Below are 27096 nucleotides of genomic sequence, written 5' to 3'. Positions count from 1 at the left end.
TATACGAGACCTTATGGGAACCTTCCTCCAATGACACCAATAGAGAAAGGAAGGAAGATCACCCTAAGAATCCATCTGGGGAGTATGGAACCACAGAAAAAATGTCTATCCCTTAGAAGAGCAGGTTGACTATGTTCAAAAAAAGGGTGAGTCCTTGTGGGACAATGCCAAACTTCCTAATACCCTAATATCTCTGGAAAATTCCTCACCTCTGAAAATAGAAACCCTGGGAACTCTGGAGCATAAAATTTCAAGGTCCTCCCATAGTGGTGATAACTTTATAGGACCTGGAGGCAATGAGAATGCCACTCTATACCGTGGGAAGAGTAGAACACAGAAGAAACCGGTAGGGAGATCCCAAACAACTCTACAAACCACTGAAATCCTAGTCAAGACCCCTACCAGGGAAAATAACTGCCTTCCCGAATTCCTACCTTCTCTGGAAATGTCCTTCTCCTTAAAGACAGAAGACCGTGAGACTTCCAAGAACCCCACCATCCTGTCTGCCGCTCAGGACAATAATCCCATTACATCCCATTACAGGGAAGATATTTCTCACCATCAGAAAAACACCCGATGAGAGCCATCTCTTCTCCCTGACAAAAAGGAGACCCTAGAAATACCCCCTTCTAGAATCTTGTATAACTTCCTGATAGGACAGGAAAAGAAGGTAGAACCATCAGTCCTAAAATACCTCTCATAGTCCCAGAGAGTTAGAGATACCCACATAGTCTTGCGATAGTGAACAATTGGTCAACGCCCTCGTGGTAAGAGATGAAGATCAAGAAATATCATCCTCTTCAACCCCATCTCCTACCCGAGATAGGTTATGTTTCTCTTGTGGAGAGTCTGGTCATCTGGCGAGACATTGCACATCAAATAAGATGGATTTTACCACCTATACCACCATTAAAAAAAAAAGCAGCCAGGCTGGTAGAATTAAGGAACGGCGAGCTGAACCATCCTATGTTAGTATCTTCTATGCCCAGCCCAATGATAGCATAACAAGTTGGGAAGGAAATGCAGGGACATCTCCAGATGGGGAAGAAATCTTAAAGTAAGGGGAAAAAAAACGATTTCTCTCTGGAACAGGGAACACCATTTATCAGGTACCCGCTACCATCCAACAAAAACAGCTGTGGGTTCAATTAGATACTGGGAGTAAAAAATGTGTCAAAAGACCATAGTTGTCATCTCGAGAATTAAAGGGGTTAAAATGGAAGATGTTTGCTGCATCCATGCTTACGCACAGTTACTCTCTGGCTAGAATCCCGATCACCATCTTTGGGAAGGAAACCTGGGTGACAGTGGCCGTAATTCCATAGATACCGGCCCAAATAGTTCTAGGCAGTAACCTACCCCAGTTTACCCAATGGGTATCCCGGATAGCCAGAAATAGACCGTTGAGAACTCCCCAGATCGTAATCACAGGTCCCTGTTGACTATAATAAACCAACCAGGGTGGAGGGTAGCAGATCAGAAATCCGAAAAGGGGAACAAAAATACTCTGGTTCCAGAGTATCTCCTCTGCGACCTTTGTTCTAATCCCAATGGGAAAGGCACCAATATAAGGGGAAGGGTATGTGACATCTCCAGATGTCCTCTTTTCTCCCCTAGATGGAGCCACTTTCCATGCAGCCAGGAAGGTGTGGCCGCTACCCACAAATCCCCTGGGTGAGGTACTCAGCGGGTGGATCTGATGGGAGAGAAAACCCCTATGCGATTAGTGACAAACTGGAGTGAACGTGGTATCGCCACCACTCACCTTACCCTAGCCCCCTTCCTACATCCATAACATCAAACCCTATTCAAATTCATCATGTGTTATTGTCACCATTCTTCACCCAGTACTCAGAAGAGGAAGACCTCCAGTGAGTCGCAACATCATAACCAGATCTGGACTGAAACGAGGAAGAATAGGTATGAATATCATGATCAAAAACCAGAAAAGACAGACTAGGAAGAGGTGCGGAGCTGCAGGGATCACTCAAAGGATCTTACTTTAACTGCCTAGCTTCAAATTGCAAACCTGGATAGGAATGGACATAAAAACTGACAACAGACTTACCCAGATGTCAGATTCTCCGGAGAAGAACCGCAAGAGGGTCCGAGGCTCGCAGACAGAGGCAACAGGAGCAGACACAGGCACGGAAATGCAGAAGAGGCGGTTATCCACCGGATCTGCTGAGAAAATTGGTAGGCTGGCTGTGGGAAGTTCCAGCAGCGCAACACTGCAGGGACACGCGGTCTGGAAAGAAGAAAGATGCTGAAGTAGGTCTGAAGCTGTGGAGCTGCTGCAGCAAGCCAAGGAGAGCCTCAGAGCACGGGCGAAGCAGAGGACGACATTCGGAAGACTGCGACCAACCGGAGGGCTGCAGCCAAGACTCTAAAGGTAACGGAGTGGCTGAGCCTATGGTTGGGGATCCCCAGAGGGTGAAGGAAACGCCAAGAAGCATAGTGAATGAAACCTTGCCAACAGATGGTAATAAGGGGAATAGGGTTTGGGACCCTTACAAGAAAAGGACATACCAAGTAGAAAACTGTGGGAGAGACATATGAAGACAGTACTTGGCAGGGAAGTAAATAAAGTCTGTATGCTGTTGGGGTGGCCAATAAGGGTCACAGAAAGAGGGGTGTGCGTTGCACGTGCCATATTGGTGACTGGGGTGATGGTGAAGTTGGCACGATGTTGGGATTTAGCTTGTATCTAGTGTAGTTAATGAGAATGGGACAAGTGTTACTATTAGTGTTACTTTGTCTTTAGTTGATACATTTTAGATTCACACACGTGCAGCAACAAAATGCCAAATCTGCTGATAATATAAAAACAATGTAGATGTGTGGCATGCCACATAGCACCTAAAAGGTGGGTAGCGAGGAGCTTCATATGCACACACGAGATAGGAGATTTGTGGATGGAGAAACCACTGTGAGGGGATGCAGTAATCTTGAACATGTATGCCTATACACACATATACAGGGGTCTTTAGGGATAGGTGTGTCTGATGCATTTAGGGAACACTGAGTACATGGGAAATGCACAAATATGTATGCCGCAAACCCTGTCAAAGCTAGGGTTGAGCAGGCCCAGAAACCTGGTGTGGTGAGATACTCTGTGTGACCGAGAAAGCTGGTTAGGCAAAGTTGCAGGCTGGGGGAAAGCAGCAAGCACAGCGATGGCCAGGCCTGGGTTTTGACGACTTGGTACTATTGTGGAGAGGAGATGTAATATTTTAGTACATGGGAGCTTGTTATTCATTGTCCAGGGAAATCCAGCCACCTGGTAAGGTTAGTTCAAGGCTGGGTAATAAACTCTTTGTGAAGGGATGCTTAAGGGCAGAGTTGCCAAATGGTTTATAGGTTTCGATCAGGTTCTCAGGAATGACCAGAATGTGGCTAGAGGCCATGCATGCTGAATTGGTAGTCGTATAGAATAGTGGGAAATGACGACGCCAGCAAGTCTGGGCAGATAAGATACTTACCGCCGGTTCAAAGGGAACTTGTTATTGCTCTCTCTCCTCATATTGTTGAAGTGTCCTTGCAAAGACCATGCGCATCAAAATTGGGGTTAGACCAGATGGAATCAGTCATTAATTATATTTGTTGTGTGAATATGTAACCATGCAATGGTCATGACCTACTGTGGAATGATTCCAAGAAGGGGTGTGCTGTGAATATGAGATGAAGCAAACGTATGTTGAAAGGGGATGGTAGTTAAATGTTTCCAATGAGAGCGCGGAAACAAAAAGGAGATTGGATTTCTTTGTATAGGTTTGACCAATCATGTATGGGGGGATCAAATACGTGGGAGTGTTTTAACTGTTGCAATAAGTATATAATGTGAAATGTCTGTGTGGTTCGAGGAGACTCGTATTAGTTAGACTCCACAGAATCATCAGCTCCGCCCGGCCGTTTGTACAATAAACTTGCTTTACGAACAAACATGCACTCGCTTCTTAAGCGGTGGGCTTACTTTTTGGGTTAAGGTGATCGGAGGCCCACCCCCACATTGTGAAATCAAGAAACCATAAGGAGAACTGTGAAAGTGATATTTATGAAGGTAATACTTGGCAGGGGAGTAAACCGAGTCTGTGTCTGGGACCTGATGGAGAAGGAAAACAGATCTGCCAACCAGGATCAAGGAACCACCACAGCTTGCAAGAGCATCCATGCAACTCTCCTTTGTCGCACTGCCTGGTAGGAAGAACCCAGGTCTGCCAACCAGGATCAGGGACCAACCACAGCTTGGAGGAGCATCCAAGCAACTCTTCTTCGTCGCAGTGCTTGGTAGGAAGAAACCAGGCCTGCCAACCATGGTCAGGGATCCACTAGAGCGTGGAGATGCACCCAAAGGCCTCTTCTTTGCTACAGTGCCTGGTAGAAAAGAGCCAGGTATGCTGATCAGGTTCAGGGACCCAAAGACAGAGAAAAAGACGAAGGGGCTGTGAGAAACCAGAAGGTGTCTCACCCACTAGCCCACTGGCATCTGTCATCTGGGTGGCCAGGACACGACAATCAATTTTGGATCCAGTTCCTGGGGGTGGACCAGTGCGGAAGGATTACCTGGGTGAGGGGTCTTTGGAGAGTGGGATGCCAGATGGTGAGACATGGTATCCCTTGCCCTATAACATCTTGACCCCATCCTTCCAAGCAGGATATTTACCAACACACCTGCCCCCCCTTTACAACATGAAGACTTTCTCATGGACAGTCCGCTATGAGAGAAAATGGACTAACACCCGAGTCGTATAACCGATGTGTCCCAATACAATGGTCAGGCAAGGTCAGGAAATTACTGCCAATCACACACACCTGACTTCCATTAAGCTTCCCCACATGGATGAAAGGAAGAGAGCACACTGAGCAAGGCAAAACACACGAGGAAACTGCAGTTTCAAGATGACAGTTCAACGAGCGAAGAAAGATGGCGAAACAGAAGGGGTTCGCAAGGAGGGAAGTTCCCTTGACCTTTTCAACAAGGAACCATTAAGTTCATGAACACTCGAGATTGGAAAGCGCAAGACCAGGAAAACGGGCTGAAGATTCCTGCATTGTGTGTAGGAGATACCCGGGGCCTTCCGTCTCCATAATCAGGGCAGGGAGAGAATCACCAGCCGCCTTGGTACTGTCCTTGGCTCCACAAACAAAGTAGAGTCAGTGAAAATCAACACAGCCAGTGATATTGGGAGACCGATATCATACCGGTCTGTGTTGAAGCCAAGGTTGCAAGCGGTAACATTGTATGGCGAGCGCTGGAACAAACATTGTTTGGAAAACGAGTGATAAAAGACACAAGTAAAGTTGAACTGCTGATGAGTGAAAGAACTTTGAAAACAAGATACAATACCTTTGACAGAGTAGTCCAGCACGTGTGTGCGCTTAACCGAAGGTCTCTGTAAGCTGAAAGGTGAAATAGTTGTAGAGAATTGTGAATAGAAGTGGTCTAGCGACGGGTCAAGCTAAATCCTGCGCACAGTCAAAAGTCTTACGATGTTAATACAGTAAAGAAAGTTTGTGGCAAAGCAGATAAAGTTGGTCCGAGCCTGGCAGAGTGAGATCAATTGAAAGCTTGGTGTTAAAGTGGGTTTGAGCCCGGCGGAGGGGCGCCATGGGTGAACAGAAAATCACCCGAGAATTTGTAAATGTGAAATCCTAAGAAGAAAAGAACTTTGATGTTTGTCGTGTTGCATCAGGCCCTCTGAAAAAGAGACTTTGGAGAGTCTTTGATACAGAAGGCCATGATATTGGAGTTTTAAACTGCACCCTTCTTCTAGAGAAGCCAGAGACTGTGCTAAGCTTGAATGTGTTGCCTTGTCCCATGATGAAAACGTGGGGAAGGGAAACAAACGGCTTTAATATCCCGACATATCATTTCTTGAATACTTTTCTTTTGCATAACATTGTTTCCCATAATATTTGTATTTAGAAGTAAGGCTTGGCAATACGTTTATTAGTATAAGCCCTTTTATTTTGACAAGACACCACTAGGACTGCATTAATATTTGATGGCCGTAGCTTGTTCCCATCTTTAGATTTAGGATTAGATAGGGGTTTTCCAAACCCAGTTGAAGTTCAATAAACACCCCTTAACTGTGATCACTTGTGTCTGTCTTACTGTTTGATACCATCCCTTCTTTACAGGGGCGAATTTGGGAACAGAGATATTTTTCTACCAATTGTTGAATTGTGTTACAAGCCTGAAGAAGGCTGGGGAAGGGAGACATTCCACCACACTTGAGAAACTGAACATTCCAGAACAGTCTTTTGATCAGGGGAAGGGAGTCAATCCTTTGGGCTAGGAATACCTTCTTATTTAGTTTAACTTAAGAGTGTGAGACACAGAGATAGGATTCTGTCATTGAATATTGGGACTTTTGCTTCCGCCTTCCTAACTGTGACACCAGTTAGTTTGGTTGAGGCAGGGAAAACCCTCTTCACGTTGGGACAAGGTAGGGTTTATTTTCATTTTTGTGACTTAAATAAATATAAGTGTATGCCAACCACCATGACCTCTCCGTGTCAGAGTTTTACTTCTGCACCCTTACAATTGGTAAAAAAATGTTACCAACAGAAATGTGACATTACTCACGACAAACTATTTCATTATGTTCATGGAGTGGTTTGAAACCACAAACATATCCCATTTCAATACAAAATCCATCAACATGGACTCAAAACATCGATGATATATCCATTATTTGACAAAATAACGCCATACTGGAAAACTTCTTCCAACATTTGAATAAAAAACATCCAACCACCCAATTGACCTATTAATCTCATTTTTGTGCACTTCCTGTATACTGAGATGGGCATCACTTCAGGTCAGCCAATGTGCAACATTTTTACAAACAATTGAATTGTCATTATCAGAAGCATCACCTATACACCCAGGAAATACTGTTAATATTCTACCAATCACACAATTGCCAAAGGCTAAATGTACTGTAGCAGAAAATGGCTCTTTTTAAAGTGGTTTACAGAAAATGTAAGATCATCAGCGATTTCTTCAACATTTTTTAACGCAAAATGCAGTGGGGACCCACTCGCCTTCCTTTCACACTCCCTATTCAACCCCATCCCATATTGCCTTAACACACCTAGCTGTATTTTGTTGTGCAAAATGTGGTTTAAAAACAGAATCTGTAAAAGATCAGCAGTAAAAGGTTACTGCTGTGAAAAATACATGGCAAAAGGGCTAGGTACTCTCTAGCACCACTCTTAAGGAAGCAACGACAAATTGACAGACATCACACAAAACACTCTTCGTCAACCTTGCACCAAAACAAATCTTGCACCTCGCAATTACTCCCGATATGGACATACTGTACAACAAGCAAATCTATTGTTCACATCATCAATACCAATTTGCATGTCCTCGAACATGATCCTGAAATGACATCTATTGTACAGCAGAAACTATTTAAAAAGAGCCACCTACGTTAACATGGAAGATACAGAGCAAATCTTAACATTATTATTCTTGCTACATTAACAATATTATTGAAAATTCTATCACTCATCCGGCCAGTGGAAAGAAAATGAACTTTAACACAATTCTTGACTTTTCATAGTGATCATGTTAAATACAGCATAACATGATCATGCTGGAGCTTATCATAGGTTTAGCAACATGCAAACTCAAAAGAAAGACTCTTCCAACAGGACTCAGATATTTGCGCCATCAACATGAACTTGAAATCTAGCCTGGCACAACATTTCAAGAGAATGAACACATTTTGGGTGAGATACAAGAATAATCTTCGAAACAAATTCCTATTCAAACAAGACGCTAAGATTGTGATATTCATCTACTTAAATGAGAAGCTTATTGGATATTATACATTCTTTGATTTCACTTTAGGCCTCGAAATGTGCACATTCCCCAAGCCATTGAGTAGTGATTATTGGCCCTTAGCAAGAAATGGTGTGCTGTGAATTGAGGGGGGAAGTGATTTTTTCAAATGCCTCTAGGAATCTGGGAAATGTTAAGTGTATGTTTGGGTAGTCTCTCCCATGCATAGTCTACTTTTTAGGTCTTAACTTTCATTTATCAAGTTTTTTAATGCATATTTCTAATTTCTGTGTTCCTTAATTTCCTTCTTCCCTACATTTTTAACTTAAAGGGTACCATAAAGGGATTGAGGGGAGTCTGCGGCACACTTCCGCTGTTAAGGCAAGTGGCCAGGGGGAGGGGTGGCTGGGTCGGGGATGCGGGCCACAGTGATCTATCTAATCACTGCACCGTGCAGTAATGGTTGTTGACACTTTCATCTGCGAAATTACAGGCGGCGCAATCATCACATTGATTCATTTAAAGCATGCTATAGGTTTCAGACAAGACTTAAGATGCAACTAGATATGTTCAGACACAAGTGACTGGAATAAGAAAATCCAAGCTTTGAGATCTGACTTCATACCCCATGGATACTGTCAGGTGTCTTGACCCACGTTTGAATTATTATGCTACAACATTTGATGCTGTGGGCTTAGAAAATCTAAGATTGCCGAAAAGCCCACATTTGTGCCAGAATCCAGGAAACCACGCAGTTTTTGCACACACCAAAATGGTCGCCTGACCCGCCACCCACCAGTGCGAGCGTGATGGGCCAGAAGCGCCATGAGTGAAACGTGGTGCCAAAGGAAAAACAGCAGTGCCTGTTAGCTCAAAAAGTGCTTTGAAATCACCTTTGTTTCTCTGAATGTAAGCTCAAAATGCCTATTTCAAACATTACAAGATATTCCAAAATCTTACTGAACACCAGCAGACGTCTGGTAGAATGAAGTCTTGTGTGCATACCAAATCTGGAAAGATGAAGAGACAAAAATAATGTTCATAACACAACTGGCTGAGGTGTGGATGTCAGCAGCTTAAGTGAAATGGGATTTAAAGCCACTAAAATCAAAATGTTTAAAATAAATGAGTGACCTACTTTTGAGTGTCACATAGGTTGCAACTGTTTAGATGTCATAGTTTTGAACTTAGAATCAGCATTCTAGCTTAATTAATGTGTCAAAATTGTAAATTTGATTTGAAAGAAGAAAAATGGGAACAAAAGTGACATTTGGCTGAAGCCTGGCTTAAAGGGACTGAATTCTGTCCGGTAACTACCCCCGACAGGAGTTGAAACATGCCCAGCAACTGCATTCACAGGCCTGGCTGCATTCTGCTGTCCCCAGCAAAAGGAGATCACACCTCTCTGATTGAATCAGGGGAGGGGTGCCTGGGACTGCAGGAAAACAGAACAATAAACTTCCCTTTGCTCCAAGCAATTTCTAAATCAGGGGGTCGTAAATGGCTTCCTCTTGGAAGAAAATGGGAGGGGCACTGCCTCTGTGAGCCAGCTGAGCTTGGAGGAAGTGGACAAACCAGAAATTCCCCCATGTGCTTTGGGAAACCACACCTCTCTGGGCCAGAGCATAATTTTAGAAAGATGGATAATTCATAGTACAGAATTGTCAAAATTATATCAATACTATCATGATTCCTGTGATTTTTCTGTGCACATTTTAAGAGGCGTTAGGACGCTGTGGTATGTTCTGGGGGGTAGTAGCGGAAAATAGGGTATTACTCCAAATGTATGCATGTTAAAAATCTGACACTTCATCATCTGATGCCCATATTCCTTGTGCACATTTGTGTAAATTCTGGAAAAGTTTAGAGGTTGTGTTCTGGATGAAAAGGGCAGAATTCTGTCTGAAGTGGACACGACATCTTACAAAGACAGGGATCGGATGGTTTGGCGCTACAGAAAATATGTTAACTGGACATATAATATCAGAAAAATTGTACATAGATAAATATGCATTTAAGTCAGAAATAGATTTGTGTGCAAAGTAACAAGGGGAGTGTTCTTTCTGTATGCCATAAAAAGGATGCTGGATGACTCACAATTCAGTTCCCCAGTCAGGCGACAGAGAATCCTATAACCTATCAGGATCCTCAGAGGGTTGGGCATACAAAGTCAGCCTTCCCACCCACTTTCAAAAGACATAAAAAGAGCCATTGAGACCCAGGTAGGGACATTCACTTTCCACTTGAAACTGATTTCTTGCGAAGCACTTTGCCAGAAGACTCCAGATTCCAGAACTTAAAGCAGAGGGGCCTGAACCACAAGCTGAATCCATTTTCAGCAGGCCTCAAAATCTTTTGCAACCTGACTCTCAACAGCCGAGCTGTTTGATTCTGGCTAGAACCTTGTGCCAGAACCCAGAAAGCAGAGCTGTATCCAGACTGCCCTGCAGCGCCGATAGAAGACCAGACCCAGACCAGACCACTGTGCAGTGCAGGAACTTTTGCCAGACCCAGAGATCCAGACCAGCAGAGGAGAGAGAACCGCAGCTAAACCCGTTGACCAGATCTGTGACGAGGCCCATTCCTTCCAAAACTAGGAGTGAGTATCCAGCCAGAGCTGTGCAGAACCCATCTCTTAGTCTATCCATTTCAACCTATTTAGAACTGCATAGAAATCGTGTGTCCATTCTGTGATTTCAAACCTGTGAAAGTGTCATTTGTCATTTGAATCTTACTTTATTTCTGAGAATCTAACTCCACTAAATCGCCCGTATCTTTTGAACCATACGTGCTAGGAACGAGATTTAACTGTCACCTTAAAGCTAAGAATCTAAGCTTTCCAACACGTCCTAAACTTTCTACTCCTTATAGTTTTTCCGTAATCGCGCTTTACGCACTCGGAAAAAGTGCTGCGAATTGAAAACTAGCTCAATCTGACCACACGTAAAAAAAAATAGCCGCCTCTTGCTTGCATTGCTGAAATCCGTTTTCAACCTGATAATCCCTCATGAATCATTGCTAGTGTTGACCAGAACTAATTCAAAGTAGCTGTCACCTACCCTGAATCTCCTATAGGGAATTAAAATCATTTTAGCATATTTTCACTTCATTGTAAATCACATTAAAAGTATTTCTGCACGTATTAAAAGCATACCGGTTGCTCTAAGCTTGCTAGGGGGAACTGAATTTGTATTGCATTTGATTATATTCCTGAAAACCTGTGTGCTCTCTTTTCCATCTTTTTATATTGCATAGGGGGGGGAGTGAATTGTCAAAAGACAAAGTGATCATATTATCTCTTGTGGAAACCTTCTCAGTTTATTTCTGTGCTACAGTCTGTTTCATCATTGTATTTCCTTGAAACCATAAAGTATTCTCAGTTACCTTATCCTTTCTATACCAACTCCTAAGTAATTAAAAAAGTGTGCTAGTGTAATACTATCCATTGTTGATCACTGTCATATTCATAAGTGTGCTATCAAATATTAATTTATTTATAAAAGTGTGATATATATATCTTGTGTGATTTTTCCAATAAATCTTTTCATTTGCAAAACAAACCTACTTCTTGGCTCAGTGAGGTCAGGGGGATTCCAAGAGAGGGGCGTTATACAAGGGTTTATCATCCAGATCTATGAACTTGTCATAAAAATATATAATTAAGGGCTTCCCTTGGGCATCCCAGACCAGGTATTTACTTAGTTGGAGTGCTTTATTGAAGTCGCTTAACAATACAACAACCTCAGAATTCTAACAGCTAGATTAACCCACTATCAGGTGTTGGGCCAGTGGTCTGGCAAGGAAGAGCCAGAACTGCGAGCATTTAGTCAAGAAGCCGAGCTTCAGTGGAGAGTTGCGAGTGACTCCCTTACCTACCCCCATCATTGCCTGGGCCCGTGCTTTGTTTCTAGTGTGGTGCTTGGGACTACCTTGTCCTTGTTGGGTTTACCCCCTGATGTGGCTGGCATGTGAGTGCAGGCAGTCGTGCTTATTGGGTGTTTGGCCAGGGTGAGCTGGGTCTTCATTCACCTAACATGAGCTGGGTGTTTGTATAAAGAGTGCGACTAAAAAGAATGTTACAGAGCTGTTTTTGTCGTTGTGGAGTGCCAACTCCTCATTTCTGTAAGGGTTCAGAACTACTAATCTGGCACGGAGGTGGCATATTTATTGGCAAAGACTTTTATTAAATATAGAGAAAAGGGAAAACCTATCTGGCCCTATTTCTAAGAATCTAAGAGGGGTTTCCCTACCTCAACAAAGAGACTACAGACTCTGTCAGGAAGGCAGAAAACGTAAAATGTCCACCGTCCGGTTTCTAAACCTATTTCTGTCCCTTACACCGTAAGTTAACTAAGAAAAACTATGACCTTCAATATCCAGAAGAATGCTTCTCCTGTTCTGTACTCCAACTAAAATGTTCAGTTCTGAATGTTCACATTTTGACAAGAAAACACAATTCCGAAGTCCCTCTTCCCAGAGCTGGAGCTCTGCCTGCTCATCCCTAGCTGCAGGAGCAGCACCATCAGCACCTTCACCCTGCTGGGTGTCAAGGTAAGCGTTGGGGCTCATTTACATAGCCCAAGCAAATATTGAGGTCGATATTTCATCCCGCGACCCCTCTACATTTAAATTCTGTTCTCTGGCTGCACCGCAACCCTTTTGCAGCTTTTCGCTGAAGAAACGCTGAGTTTCTGTGTTTTGGCGAAAACGAGTGGCATCCGCCATTAATCACCATGAGGACCCTGCACACTCAAAAATGGCCGCCAATGCCCGTTGGTCCTCGGCACACTTCCCACTTTGTGCCATTGTTCCAGTAGGCTCCAGGATTAGCTGCTAGTATTTACAACTAGCCAATCGCATATTGCTGGCAGGCGAGCGCCGGCCCACGAACGAAGGCACAAGAAATAAGGCACCTGGCTGAGCTGACCGAGCGTGCCGTGCTGAGGGCTGCTCTAGGTCCGAGCTCTTATTTCGTGTTTGGCCCCTTCCTCTTCATCCTAGACCCCTGCCATCACGGTGAGACACTCTTCATAGACAATGCGCAATGATTACTTTTGGCTTATCTTGGCTTTGAGCCTCGTATTACATACAGCAGCTGACTGTCTTGATCGCCCGAGTAGCACCTGTTTCTTTGATAAGCATTATGTATTGAAGTTAAGGCCAGTGCACCACTCGTACCGTATTCATGCTTGACTCATGGTCTATACTGCATTATGCCCGTCAGCCATAGTAGCGCTGGCCTCAGCCCTGATCTGCATCATGCTATCCAGTAATAGTACTACCTATACACTGTATCTTGTAAATAGTTATTTTTGGCATACTCAGCAGTAGCTATACAGCCTATCATACTGCTCCCGAATTGCGCTCCGCGCCCTGCATTGAATTGATTTATAGCCCGTTTATACAGCCTCTTCAAAGCCTACAACTTGCTTTTAACAGCCTCATGCACCGCAAAGTACCAATGCATTGTCAAGTTTAACAACCTGCTACTGCCATCCCTTTCAGCCCAGAGGTGCACAGTCGCATCTAGATTGCCTGAATTGTGTTTAATTAATTCGACACTGCAAACCTATTTTAGCCCACAGGGGCACAGTCGCATCTAGATTGCCTGAATTGTTTTTAGCTAATTCGACACTGCAAACCTATTTTAGCCCACAGGTGCACAGTCGCATCTAGATTGCCTGAATTGTGTTTAGCTAATTCGACACTGCAAACCTATTTTAGCCCACAGGTGCACAGTCGCATCTAGATTGCCTGAATTGTGTTTAGCTAATTTGACACTGCAAACCTATTTTAGCCCACAGGTGCACAGTCGCATCTAGATTGCCTGAATTGTGTTTAACTAAGTTGCCACTACCAATTAATTCTAGCATATAGCTGCATAGTTGCATTTAGCTTGTTGGAAAATGTGTTAAGCAAAGTTGCCACTGCCAACCTATTCTAGCCCATAGGTGCTCAGTTGCCGAATGCTATATGCACGCTTGTAGTACTACTTTCCTGTCACTGCCTAGATCTGCTCCTCTAGACCTCCATAGGACTCAGTAGTTATTTGCGTTATCATTTGCCCAGACCCCTTTCCATAGGTGTCACCTTTCTAGATAACCTGCGGATACTAGGCGCCCAGCCCTCTAAACTCAATTAAACCATGCCAAGTTGGTTATTATTCATGATGTTTCCATTCTGTATTATACCGCATGATTTGCCCTGTACAGGCTCCCATTTCTTTACCCATGGTAATGGCCTCTCTAGAGCAGCATGCCCCCGTCACCACCCCACCCCTTTCCTGCCACTTACAAACCCTTTTCCCCAGTATCACCACCAGATCAATACTCCGAGTATATAGCGACTCAAAAGCCACAAATTGCCAGCAAACCGCACTTATCCATGACCAATAAACTGCCTAAAACAACCCTTCGGTCCTCAGTGTACTCAGACGTACCAGACTTGGATCACGGACCTACACCATTCACTGGTGTCCGATCAGGGACTTCACTAAAGTTAAGCAAATAAAACAGATCCCAATACAAGGTTTTATAAGAACCCAAAGACTCAGAACCCGTTTCTCAAACCACCCTAGCATACGTGCCCCTGCCACCTTTGCCACCATAGGAAGCGCACTACCACCAGTGACTCATACTAAATCCTCTAAAAGGATCACCCCAACCAAACAACAAACCATTGCCACGGGGAACACCAACACAAGCCTTTCCTCTTAGTCCAAGCACCACATCTTCCTATACACCTCAAAGCAGCCCTCATTAATGCACGCTCCATACCTGCTCATGCCATAGAGATACATGACTACATCACTGAGCAACAACTTGACCTACTTTTAGTGAATGAAACCTGGCTCCACCAAGCCTCCGTACCTTCACTTTCTATTGCCATTCCACAAGACTACACCATCCTTAGGATAGACAGATTGAAGTCAGTAGGTGGGGGAGTAGCTATTATTGCTAAAACCCATCTCAAAATAAGAACCTGCCCCATAGTGAACCCAGACGGTTACAAAGTCCTATTAGCTAAACTAGCAACGAACCATAAGACTACTATAAACATAATAGCTATCTACAGAGCGCCCAATACTAAATCTCAGCCTGAATTAGACATACACTTACTACTAACACCACACATCAAACCCAACACAAAATGTATAGTCCTTGGGGATTTGAACCTAGGATTCAATGATACCCGAGACCATAAAGCAGAAGCACTACACAGTGCACTCAAAGACATGGCATTCACACAACTCGTGAACGCCCCCACCCATACAAAAGGGAGAATACTAGACTGGATTCTACCACTCAATACCATAGTATCCATAGACTCCATTAACTCAGTTCCTTGGTCAGACCATCACAGTATAAACTTCTCTATTCTGTGCAATGAACCAGACCTACCTAAAACTATCCTAGCAGAATCTTACGTAACTAGACATATCCGTAAACTCTCAGCAGAAAGCCTCAACCCATTGTTAGCTAGCACCCTCAATGACAAAAGGATCAATAATGAGAACCCCTGTGTCCTGGCCGACACCTACCATAAATGCCTCACCAATACAATAGACACCCTAGCACCCCGTGTCAACAAAACCAAACTTAAGGACAAAAAAATCTTCCTTCTGGTTTAATGAGGAATTTGTTTCTCTTAGACGGATTAAACAATCGTTTGAACACCGGCTAAATAAAACCCACACCCTAGAAGCCATGGAAGCATTCAATACCGCAAATAAAACGTATAAAGCAGCCATTGTTGCCCATAAAGCAGACGCCTTTAATACTAGAATTAGAAATGCCTCCTCTGATACTAAAGAGCTATTCACCATACTCAAGGAGCTGGAAAATCCTATTCCTATCATTAACCCGGTCCAACCAAGTAAAGAATGGTATACCACTATCCAAGATGCTCTCGCCAATAAAATTAAACTATTACAAAACAAAATTATCTCCAAAAGAAATCTGATAAGCCTCCTATGTCTAACCAAATCACTAAGCACATAGGAGACATTAGTCCTCCCTTCAATTTCACCCCAGTCTCCCCTGATGTAGTACATAGTACTATATCCAAACTCAAAGCATCTTATTGTAAAGGAGACAACTTCCCAGCACACCTAGTCAAGCTATGCGCCCCTACCCTCACACCTATAATTACTAATTTTGTGAATGCCTCTTTCAAATCCAATCTGGTCCCAGTCAGCATTAAAGCAGCGTGGGTCACCCCAATACTAAAAAAAGACCACATTAGATCCACTAGCCCCTACAAATTCCCGGCCTATAGCGACTGTCCCCTTCCTACTTAAAATCATTGACAAAATAGCTTACAACCAAATACAAACCCATCTTGAACAAAACAACCTATTAGGAGCTAGACAATCTGGCTTTGGGCCCAACCACAGTACGGAGACGGCCCTCTTAGACCTGAAAATCCAATTAGACACTATCAGAAACACAGGCAAACTAGCTACCCTACTGTTGCTGGACCCATCAGCAGCATTCGACCTAGTTGACCACGATAAACTATCCTTTTTTTAGGAACATCCAAAACTAACATTAATAAGACTCAATTACTACAGAACAAAGCCCTTAGAGCGGCCCTAGGTATAAAGAAATACGAACACATATCCAACATCAGGAGAGAAAACCACTGGCTGCCAATTGAAGCTAGAATCATATTCAAAACACTTAGTGTCGTTCACAAATGCATCACAAACAAAGCGCCTAGCTACCTCAACAATACCATTAGGAAGAAAATCTCCAGCAGGACACTTAGATCCAATAAACTGGCTCTTTTGGAAGTACCACATTATAAATACAGCAGAGCAGGAGGAAGTAGCTTCAAAGTCCTAGCCCCGTCGCATTGGAATGCATTACCACTCAGTATGAAACATGAGGACACCTTACTAGGATTCAAAAAAGCGCTGAAAACTTGGTTATTCAATAAATACTAACCTTTACTATTCCCAATCCGCCTTAGCACTAGAACGTCCCGGCCTACCTAATCTTCATGGAACCGAAATACCAAATGCTGATCCCACATGTATGTCCATATGTATTTCCCACATGCATGTCCAGTGGTCACTATTAGACCTGCATCTAGTGTTTGATTCGATCTGTGATCTCACTGCCTGACTGATTGTAACATTGTATAAGAAATGTGATTATATGACTATAACCGCAACACTGTATAAAAGAATGTGATAATATGCTTGCAAATTTGTCGTGATACCTTCGGGTCTGCGCAAGTAATAAATGTAATAAATAAAAAAATAAATATCACGGGGTAGTCCCTTCCCCTCTTCTTTCACTCCACAAATGTCTTATCAAGTCTGGTTCACTATCCTACCAGACTTGATTTGGAAATTCTCTTGTTTTATATACTTGCTCTTTCAAAAAACAAATACCACACTCCAAATCCGGTTCACTCTCCTGCCATATTGGACTGTGGTTCTTTCTTTCTTAGCCTGCAGCTGTGTACCACAAGTAAACAATCATCAAAATCAAAGCTCACAAAATGTATTTTCAAGTCTGGTTTACTCCCCTGCCAGACTTGACTGTAGTTTGTTATTCCAGGATGCGTGCTTAACAATGGGCTCTCGTCCCTTTATCTTTACTTCTTCCTCCTCACTTTTGTGTGTGTCCCAGACCCTTCTGGGATGTTTCTGGCTCTCCCCAATTTGCTCTGTATCTTTATTCTCATTTATTTGTGGGCCCCTGACTTGTCTTGGATCTTAGCACCTTCTTTGCGTGCTTCCTTAGACTGCAATGGGTCCCTGACCCATCTGTACTCTTCTTGTGCGGCTCCCCCAGTTTCATATGGGTCTCTGACCCCCATCTCAATTTTGCTGTCACTTTTGGCCAAGCCTGGTTCACTAACCTGCCAGGCACCATTTCTTATATGTCCAAGGCATGAAGTAAACAGTGTTGCATAGTAATTTGCTATGCAATTCTGGAGGTTTGCCAATTAAATTGACACTTGAAGAGCCTATAGTCAATGAGGGCAGCCGGTAGGTGGAAGCCGGCCCCCTTACCTAAGGCCCCACTGCACAAGGCCCCCCTGTCTGTGCCCTCATTCCTGAGCCCTTGCCTCTAGGGCTGGAGCTCCACAACACTGAAGCTGCAAGAGCAGCTGTATCTTGATCATCCAGACGCGCGAACGCTGCATGAGCAGCTAGACTTCTCCACGACACTGCCGCTTCTCATAATCAGCCGAGAATCACTTTACAAATCATACCCCTGAATAGGCCTACCTGTCCTGAGACCAAGGTCTCTCACCGCCAGATCCCATGTGGAGCTGCTGCTCTCTGGTCCCTTTGCCTCAGGCAAACGGGCTGCTAAAATGGCTGCATTTTGTTGATATTTGGTTGCCTAGCAACCATTCCAGAAGAGACTATAGGCAAGGAGGGCAGCTGGTAGGCAGAAGCCGGCCCCTTGCCTAAGGCCCAATGCACAATGCCACCCCGTCTGTGCCTGTCAGTGCCTATTGGGCTGCAGGGTACCCCTCATCTTGCACCTCCCTTCTCTAACCCCCATCAGACTTCTATAGACTGCAAGCCTTGCCCACTTTGGGCGCTAACTGATCCGGTTTCCTGGCAACGTATCATGCTGTGGACAATCACCTGACACGGTAAGCAGCGAATACCCCAGCTGGTCTCTTGCGCCATATTTTTAGCCTTGTATTCACGTGTGTTATGGCTGTTTTTAAAATTGCAACTTGTCCTGATTTTGCCAAACTCATTGTGCCACGTCACCATGTTTAGCCTCATATTCACGTATGCTTTGACTGTTTCTAATATTGCACTTGTCTGGATTTTGCCAAAGTCGTTGTGCCACGTCCCCTTGCTTAGCCACATACCCACGTGCCATATGATCTGCTAGGCCATACTACCAGACTTCCTGTGTGTTTTGCTTCTACGCTCTCGCTAGTTGATCGCCCTCACCCACAGCCCTGAGGCAACACCTGCCACCTCCCCCTGCTCGGCACCGTCTACCCACCCCCATGTGTCACACCATGACACCAGGAGGCCGCCCTGTGCCTTGATGTACTAATCAATGAGAGTCGCCACCTCCCTCAGACCACCTCATAACCAGATACTGCGTGCACCCTCACGTCAGCCACCACTATATTCCCTGCCATTAGACTCTACTCATCTGCCCCTTGCAAAACCTTCTGACCACAGCGCAACTTGGCCACATATCACCCTTCATCTAGCTCCTCACATTCCACCATGCATCCACCTATGGGCCACCCTAACAGACCACTTCAACCTACAAACCCGGTACGCTCACCTAATACTACCACCACCACTACCCCTATCCCTATCCTCTCTCCCCACAAATGGATAACAAAATACACCTTCAGGCCCATGCCCAACCTCCCCTGCCCACTCCACGTCACAAACGCCAGACTCTGATCCAGAAGCACCATGTCACCCGACATCCTGATTAACCCCCCCCCCCCCAACAGAATTCCCCACAGGAACCATGTTAAACGCCACAAACACAAATCTCCTAAAACGAATCACGGCAGAGACACACACTTGAAACAACTGCTAAGCCCACCACCCAGCAAGCCAGCTTCTGTCTCGCCCAAAACCCAGGCACAGCACCTCAGCCCATGAAATGCGCGCTCATAAATGCGAGATCTCTAAATGCACACGCCCTTGACACTGCGGACCTCATCCTTACCAACAACCTCGACCTTCTAGCAGTTTCAGAGACCTGGCTACACGCAGCATGCAACAGCTGGACCCTCCCTTGCCTTGGCCATTCCAGACAATTACATGATTTTAAGGACTGACTGAGAACATGCTATGGGAGGGGGCGTAGCGCTCATAGCTAGAAAACTAAAAGCAAGAGTAACACCTTCCCACCACCCGTTTAATTCTGGCGATCTCCTCTCCATCAAAATTCCCACCTCTGCCAAAACTACTCTCACCCTACACATCCTCTACCGACCGCCTGGGCCGGTAGCCTCGCTTGAAGAAGATATTACCTCTCTCCCCACTAACACCACCAAACCTAGCTCCAAGATCATTCTACTATCGACCTTAACCTGGGCCTCAACGACCCTAGAGACAACAAAGCCCTGGCGCTAGCCGATACGCTGTCTGAACTAGGCTTTCTGAACCGAATCACCAGCCCTACACAAATCATAGGGAGAAACCTAGATTGGATTGCCGATCTTAACTGCGATATCAACATCCTATCTAACTCACTGTGCGCTTGGTCAGACCACCATGTACTCATGTTCAACATCCAGGAATCACCCTGCTCAGCCCCCACGCCGATCATGGCATCCCCCGCCTTAACCAGAAACAAAAAGAACATCATATGTGGATGAAATTTTCTGAGCATGTCTACTATTTAGGGCGGACTGGTCCATAACTGCAGTACCACATGGTCCTTCACCATAAGAGTATCATGCAAGGCACCAAGCACAGCCCAGTCAGTGAGCATTTTTCAGATGCAAATCCTACACTTGATGATCTTAAAATTGCTGTACTCTGGGGTGATCTCAAGACAGACAAAGCCAGGAAGAAGACCTGTGAATTCAAATTCATGCACATTTTCAATACACTGACAGGGAGCTTGAACATACATCACAGTTTCACGAGTGTTAGGCAGAAACCTGTGCAGTTCCCTTAGGGACCACTGCAAAAGATTTAGGACCACAGGTGGTTGGCAGTAAACCCAATTGGTAGCAGTCTGTACCACCCAGATTTACCTGGTAGCTGTGGCTGAGCAGTCAGACTTCTCTCAAGATGAGTTAGGCAGTATATAGAGTATACACAATAGGTACAGGGATACAGTAGTACAAGCAAACACTGACCAGAGCTTTGGTGTAAAAGTATATAATTATTTATTTGAAGACACACTTGTAAATTACACTATCACAAAGAGATAAGTAAATTCAACACACAGTCACTGTTATACATATATATAACCCTAATTACTTATTAGACAAGTCTTGATGAGAAACACCACTTATTTTCAGACAGAGGTTAGCGCTTAACATAAGATGGCACTCTAATAAGTTATTAAAAAGGGAGGGGAAAAGGCAGAGTTATGAAAGCACACAAATTTCAATACTTTTCAAAGAACCACAGTGAGGCAGGTTAGGCAAAGTCTACTGGAGAGCAAGGAAGTTCAAATGCCAGACCCACTCTTAGAGAGAGCAAGCGAAATGTGTCCAGGATCACACAGTGGGGTTATGCCCAAAGAGTCTTTGTAGAAAGTTCACAAAAGATTGAGATCAAGTCAGGAAAAGTTAGTTAACAGGTCCCAGGCTAACCCAGGTTAGAAAGTCGTGGATTTACTGTCACCCCGAACGATCTGTCGCAAGGGAAGCCAGGCGGGACACAATACCTGAAAGTGGGAAGGACGCTCCAGCGGGGGCAGTTGTTCCTGGCAGCGGGTGCAAGTCGGTGTTTCGTCCAGAGGAAGAGGAGGTCTCGACGTGGAGGAAAGCTGAATGTCGTTGCGCTGCCAGGGAAGAAACCAGCCGCGGAGTTTCCCCGGTTACAAGGTACCACCCTTTTCTTTGCGGTAGTGGTAAACCGTGGTATTCCGGTTCCCGGGGTGCTTGGCATGGGCAAGGCGGACACGAGATGGCCCAGGAAGGTGAAAAGACGGGCAAACTGGTTATCCCCACCAGTCAAAGGAAGAAGACTCTCCGGACTGGAGAGCTCCTCTGTCGTCGGGAAAAGTGGTGAGGCGGTTCAGCAGGGCTCCACCGGTGGTGTCATCATTGCAGGTCGGCTTGGCTTCTCCCTCCTCAGATTCTTTAGGTCCTGTGCGACTTCTGAAGTTCCAGTCCCCAAAGCCCTGCTTTTATGCAGAAAACCCCCATTCATTCAGCCTAGCTGTCAATCAAACATGCTAAGTGGTGAGCCGGGCGGCTCACCACTTGGGCCATTCACACAAGAGTGCGAGTTGAGTTGCCGAGGCAACTCAGTCCAGGGTGCCTAAACCCCCTTCCACACCCTCTGTGGTACCCAGACAGAGTGGCACCACTTTTGGAGGCTTCTGTGGAGAAGCCCGCCAAAAAGTGGAACAAAGGGCTTGACTTGGGTTGGAGTCACAGAAGTGAACACAAACGCCATTTTGGAACCAGATTTCGGCAAAAATTACCAACCGGTGAATTAATATTAATTTAATAAACCGGCGGTATGTTCTGGGCTATATTAAAAAGTGGTAGCCTCGAACAATGGGAAAATCCCATAGGAATATATTCGTGGTCGAATATAAAAAGTAGTATCCACTGCCACCAGCCAAAACTCGGTCGGGGGGACTGGACAGTGCCCCACTCGAGCAACAGACCCCGGGGCAATCGAATTGCCCCGACCAGTACGTCCACAATAGGATGGTTTGTACTGGTTCTGTTCACAATTTGAGACTAGTAAAGCCAATGATGACTTTACATGCCCTTGGAGACAGTAGTCAGTCCCAGGGTATGGAGTCTATGTTAGGGGGTCGCTACGACACCCCTGGGTTACGGCACGGAGGGTGCTGTGTAACCCACATACCAAAAACACATGAAGCCCTATGGGGTAAAGGACCCCCTAGCCCATAGAACACATACAAAGTCAAAGGAACACCTCAAATCATGTCTAAGAGTAGGAGGAAAAGAGTCTCACTCTTAGCAGGAGAAAATAAATCCAGCAAAGCTGCTGGGGGACTCACTAGGTTTGGGAAATTAGCCTTTACAGAGAATTCTCCCTAACAACGAGTCACTAACCCAACTAATAGACTCTCTCTCTTTCTACCCATAGAGATGGTATATTCAGACCGGACACCACCACTTTTTCCCAAAGCCCTTAACTGCTATTTGACTGACACTGTACCAGTCCAACCACCTTCTCTAAGGCAATGGCTATTTGCCAGACTTAATCCAGGCCAGCCCCAAAAGCACCCAAAAAGCCCCAGGCCCACGAGCTTTGCAGGGGCCTTTGAGTGCTCCAGTCTCATGTCAGAGCCCACCATTTCCTCAGGATTGTGATGAAATGCAATCCAGATATAGTATTTGAAACAAACGCACCATACTGGGCTTCACAAATCAAAGGCCTAACACATGACTGACTGTACCTCCTCCTACCAGCAGGCAAGAGGAACAAACCTGGTATGTGGATGATTTTGCCACCAATGGTCTTGCAAAGGGACCGGCCAGCGAACACCGAGTTCCAACAGGACTGCTCCCAAAATGAAAGACACTATCTCATTCCCTCATGCCAAATACTTATATAAGCTATTAGTGGAAGGAAGAGCACATCTGTGTGGTGAAACAAAGCCTTTTGATAAAAGACAGATACAGAATAAGTTCAAATCAACCTAACGAAGCGTAGACTGGATACCTGAATGATTACATACTTGATGGTGGTTAATTGGATGGATAAAAAAAAGCAAGCGTTGCTTTACTTATTTTGTGAATATTGGAAATGTATGAAGGACTTTGTAAATATGCTGCATAGTTAATCAATTTTTGATCATTATACTCTGCAATATTTCTTAAACTTTATGTGCCACCAATTTTTTCAAAGCAAAGTTCACATGATATATTAAAGAGGTAGTGCATGGACAAACACAAGAGGAAATCACTGACAGAACACATAGGCCTTGCAATATCACCCGTATGGATCTCCAGTCAGACAGGTATATGGGAAGCACTCAAGAATCATGGCTGCTTTGTGTTTATTGGAAGGCTCATAATATGGGTATGCATTAAAAAACTGAAAACCTAAGGAAGTAGACTTAGGCTTTGGCACATAAATTGAGACTAAAAGGCCAGTTTGGCTAAATTCAATCTTCAGTGGAACATCGTAGGAAAAGAAATCACTGACTGCACAAGATACGGGTGGGCGGCTTCACACGAGACATTTTAATATTCAAGGAGATCAGCTATCCACAAATTGGACTCTTCCAGTCGGAACACTAAGGAAGCCTTTCATTTAAAGATTAGGGCCAAACCAGTTTCACAGTATGTGTAGCTTGTGACTTTACCCCAAGATTCCAGCTATTTAAACGGGCTTCAATATCACTATCATCCAAAGGGCCAGCATTTTTTCTTTGGTAGTTTTCCTGAAACAAGATAAAAGACCACCGATAAATTTTGTGGAAATGTTACCTTAAGAAACAGAATAGAGTTCTAAAGTTACATTTGCAAAACATAATGCACAATACAGTTTTTTAGGCTTCATAGTTAGGAGCAATGTACTTTGCTGCATTGCTAAGAGGTGGATTGGCAGAAAAATATTTCTTTAGGTGTCTGCTCCAAATACATTCTCAACATGATACAGTTTAAAACCATGGACTCATGTCCTCTACTACTAGTACAAGACCTCACTTGTCCATGCTCCTAAACCCAAATACCAGTCATTTTACCATGTGACAAATCATGGACTCTTATTATAGGGTATGGAGGGAAACCTAAACTAAAGGGGATTAGGAGCTGAGTAATCACTCCAGGGAGAAACCTTTACTTACTCGTTCATACCGTCACCTTTCTTTCACACTAGTGAGCGATTGAAAAGTTATATATAAGTGGAAGGATGGCAAACAAATCCCAAAATTAGATGATACATCAGCTGCAGTTTATCTGAAAATATGGTGTAGAAAGTCATGGACAAAATGGTCATCAGTTCCTGAACTCGTATCCATGGGGTAGTGCTTGCTAACTGCATGAGGTGTTGAGCATGTTGTTGTCTTGCTCCTGGACAACTGGAAGTTAACTACTGCGACTTTTACCAAAGAAGATATTGCCTCCCTTTTGATGGGGAAATCCTCCTCAACTTGCAGCATTCCAAAATGTTAATGTTATGGGGACTTGGACCGTGCACTGTTGCCACCTTCGTGGTAGATATGCAATGGAAGGAGGTTTGTGTGGTGGTTCTGTAAGTGGAGTTGAGAGGGAGAGAAGCCAGAAAGCTTTCTTTTGGTAGCTTCAGTTCGGAGAAAAAGGTCACTGAGCGTTGGTGTGTATTCTATTGGTAGTCGTCATGTGGTGTTGAGGTATGATTGTGCCTTGTATGGTTTTTTGTTTTTGTGTTGTGAAATATGTGCTGTTTGTGGTGGGGGAGAGGTATGTTTTTTTATTTATTTATACAATTTGTGTAATGCCCAAACCCAAAAGGTATCACAGCGTTTGTACCAGAATATGAGAGACAAGTAAATATAAACATTTAGTAAACATGAGCGGTAAGAGTTTGAGAGCGGAGTTGTGGTGCAGGCTCGATAAGTAAGAATAGTCGTATTTGTCGCAAAGCCACTTTTTTAATAGTCTCTTGAATATGGGATGGTTAATTCCTGATAGCCAGTGGTAGGGTGTTCCAAAGGGTGGGTGCGGTAACCCTGAAACCTGTGCCGCCCACTTTGACACGTTTGAAGCAGGGAGTGTTAAGCAAGATGTTGCTCGAGGATCGAGTAGCCGGTTCTGATGCTTGCTTGTGATGGTGTCATTCAGGTAGAGGGGGTGTTCCAAGTGGATGCAGTGGTGGTTGTGTTGAGTTCAGAGTTTGTGGCTGAGTATTCAGAAAGGTCAGATTTTTTGTACGGTTAGTTAAAAGTGTGAGAAACCGGACGGTGTCTCACTCGCTACTCCCGGGGATCTGTCATCCAGGTGGCCAGGACACAGCCATCGCTATTGGAACCAGTTCCTGGGGGTGAACCAGTGCGGGAGGCTCACCTGGATGAGGGATTTTCGGGAAGTGGGACACCGAAAGGTCAGATGCGGTATCCCCTTCCCTCTAACACCTTTTCCCCATCCTACCAGGTATCGATGGTCGAGGTGGGGAGGAGAGATTGCCACTGTGGTACTGTCCTTGGCTCTGACAACAAAGCCGCTCCAGTAAAGTCACCACAGCCGGTGAGTCGGGGAGACTGATTACAGACCGGCTTGTGTTACAACCACGGTTGCAAGTGGCAACATTGTATGAAGAAATCTGCAAAGAACAGAATTTAAGGCATATGTGATGAGTGACGTAAATATAATTGAATATCCAAGGAGTGACTGAACATTTGTAGCTAAAGTGAATGCCATATACAGAGTGGTCCAGCACCACGTGGGTGCTCATTCGAAAGGTATCAGTTAGGTATCCAACTGAGAGTGTAAAATTGTACACTGTGAAATTGAAGTGGTCCTACAACGGGTCAAGCCGAACCCTGTTCACATTCAAAAGCCTTTGATGGCAAATAAGAACAGTAATTGGTCTGAGCCCGGCTGAAAGAGACTAATCGTGAGAAAGGGGATCCGAGCTCGACTGGGGGGGGATCCTTGAGTCACCGAGAAAATATTGTAGTACAAAAGGTGATCTGAGAGCGGCTGAGGGGGATCCAGTGTGAAGAGGGAATCGCCCTACTTGAATACTTGGAAAGGAACCTTTTTGCTTGTTTGATACAATAGGCCCTCTGGATCAAGAGACTTTTGATAACTTAAGAGACTTCGGCATAGAAGGCGCTGATGCTTGTAAAGGAACTGTGTACTCATGCCAAACAAGCCCAAGAGTGTACTATGCTCGAGTGAACCGCCTTCTTCCCGTGCTGAAAACGTGTGGAAGGGAGACTGACAGACCTGAATATCCTGACTTATTCTGTGAACACTCCTTTCTTTTTCATGATCATTTCCCCACACTATTTGTAAACTAGCAGTAAGGATTGGCAATAGGATTTTTAGTATAGGCCCTTTTATTTTTATGAGACTCCACTAGGACTGCATAATCATTTGATGGTCGTAGCTTGCTACCATCTTAGATTTGGGTTTAGATAGGTTTTTAATCACACCCTTGATAAGGTTCAATAAACACACCTGAACTGTGGTCACTTGTGTGTCTTACTTTGATACCATACTTTCCTTAAAGAAGCAACATTTTCTACCTTCAGCACTCCAGTTGTGTGCAAATGTTCACCCATTTTCGAGACTTGCATTGTTCCGGGCCTCTCCCGATATTGCCCTCCCCAGTTGGGCGCGAGACCGTGCTCCTGTCATGCATGGGCAAGTCCAAGCAACTCTGCCTAGTCCAAGTAAGGCCTGCCTACACCAACACCCGATTTTGTCAAAGGCAAGATATGGACAGGTGCAGGAGCAAAGGGCAGTCGTTGCTGGATTTCAGACACCCGAGTGTGCAAGATGGTCAAGATGTCCAAGGACATATCCCCTGGTACAGGGGCAGGTGTAGGAGCCAGAGCTGGCCTAACGGAGGGCTAAACAGCCTAGAAGGCTGGAGGGTTGATGCGCTTGAAGAGATATTGGCAAAATGGGGTTGGGTTCCCCTTGGCCCCTCTCCTGGTCAGAGTAAAAACTCTCTGGCAGGT

At 44.6% G+C, this 27096-nt stretch overlaps 1 protein-coding gene across 2 annotated transcripts in view; it reads right to left on the bottom strand.

Annotated features, from left to right (window-relative positions):
- CEP112 (centrosomal protein 112) overlaps positions 1–27096 on the bottom strand; it is a 3147769-nt gene that overhangs the window by 2908371 nt on the left and 212302 nt on the right. For both annotated transcript variants that reach the window (XR_011305153.1, XM_069655053.1), the window contains exon 6: positions 23791–23868. Coding sequence is in view for 1 of the 2 variants with exons in the window: in XM_069655053.1 (XP_069511154.1) it covers positions 23791–23868 (78 nt within the window). In the remaining variant the exon portion in view is untranslated. The remainder of the gene's footprint in view (positions 1–23790; positions 23869–27096) is intronic.

The sequence above is a fragment of the Ambystoma mexicanum genome, chromosome 3q (assembly GCF_040938575.1).
Source record: "Ambystoma mexicanum isolate Mex_15411 chromosome 3q, UKY_AmexF1_1, whole genome shotgun sequence".
Taxonomy (NCBI): Eukaryota; Metazoa; Chordata; class Amphibia; order Caudata; family Ambystomatidae; genus Ambystoma; species Ambystoma mexicanum.
The sequence above is the reverse complement of the archived record's forward strand: the minus strand, read 5'-3'. Positions and strand labels throughout refer to the sequence as shown.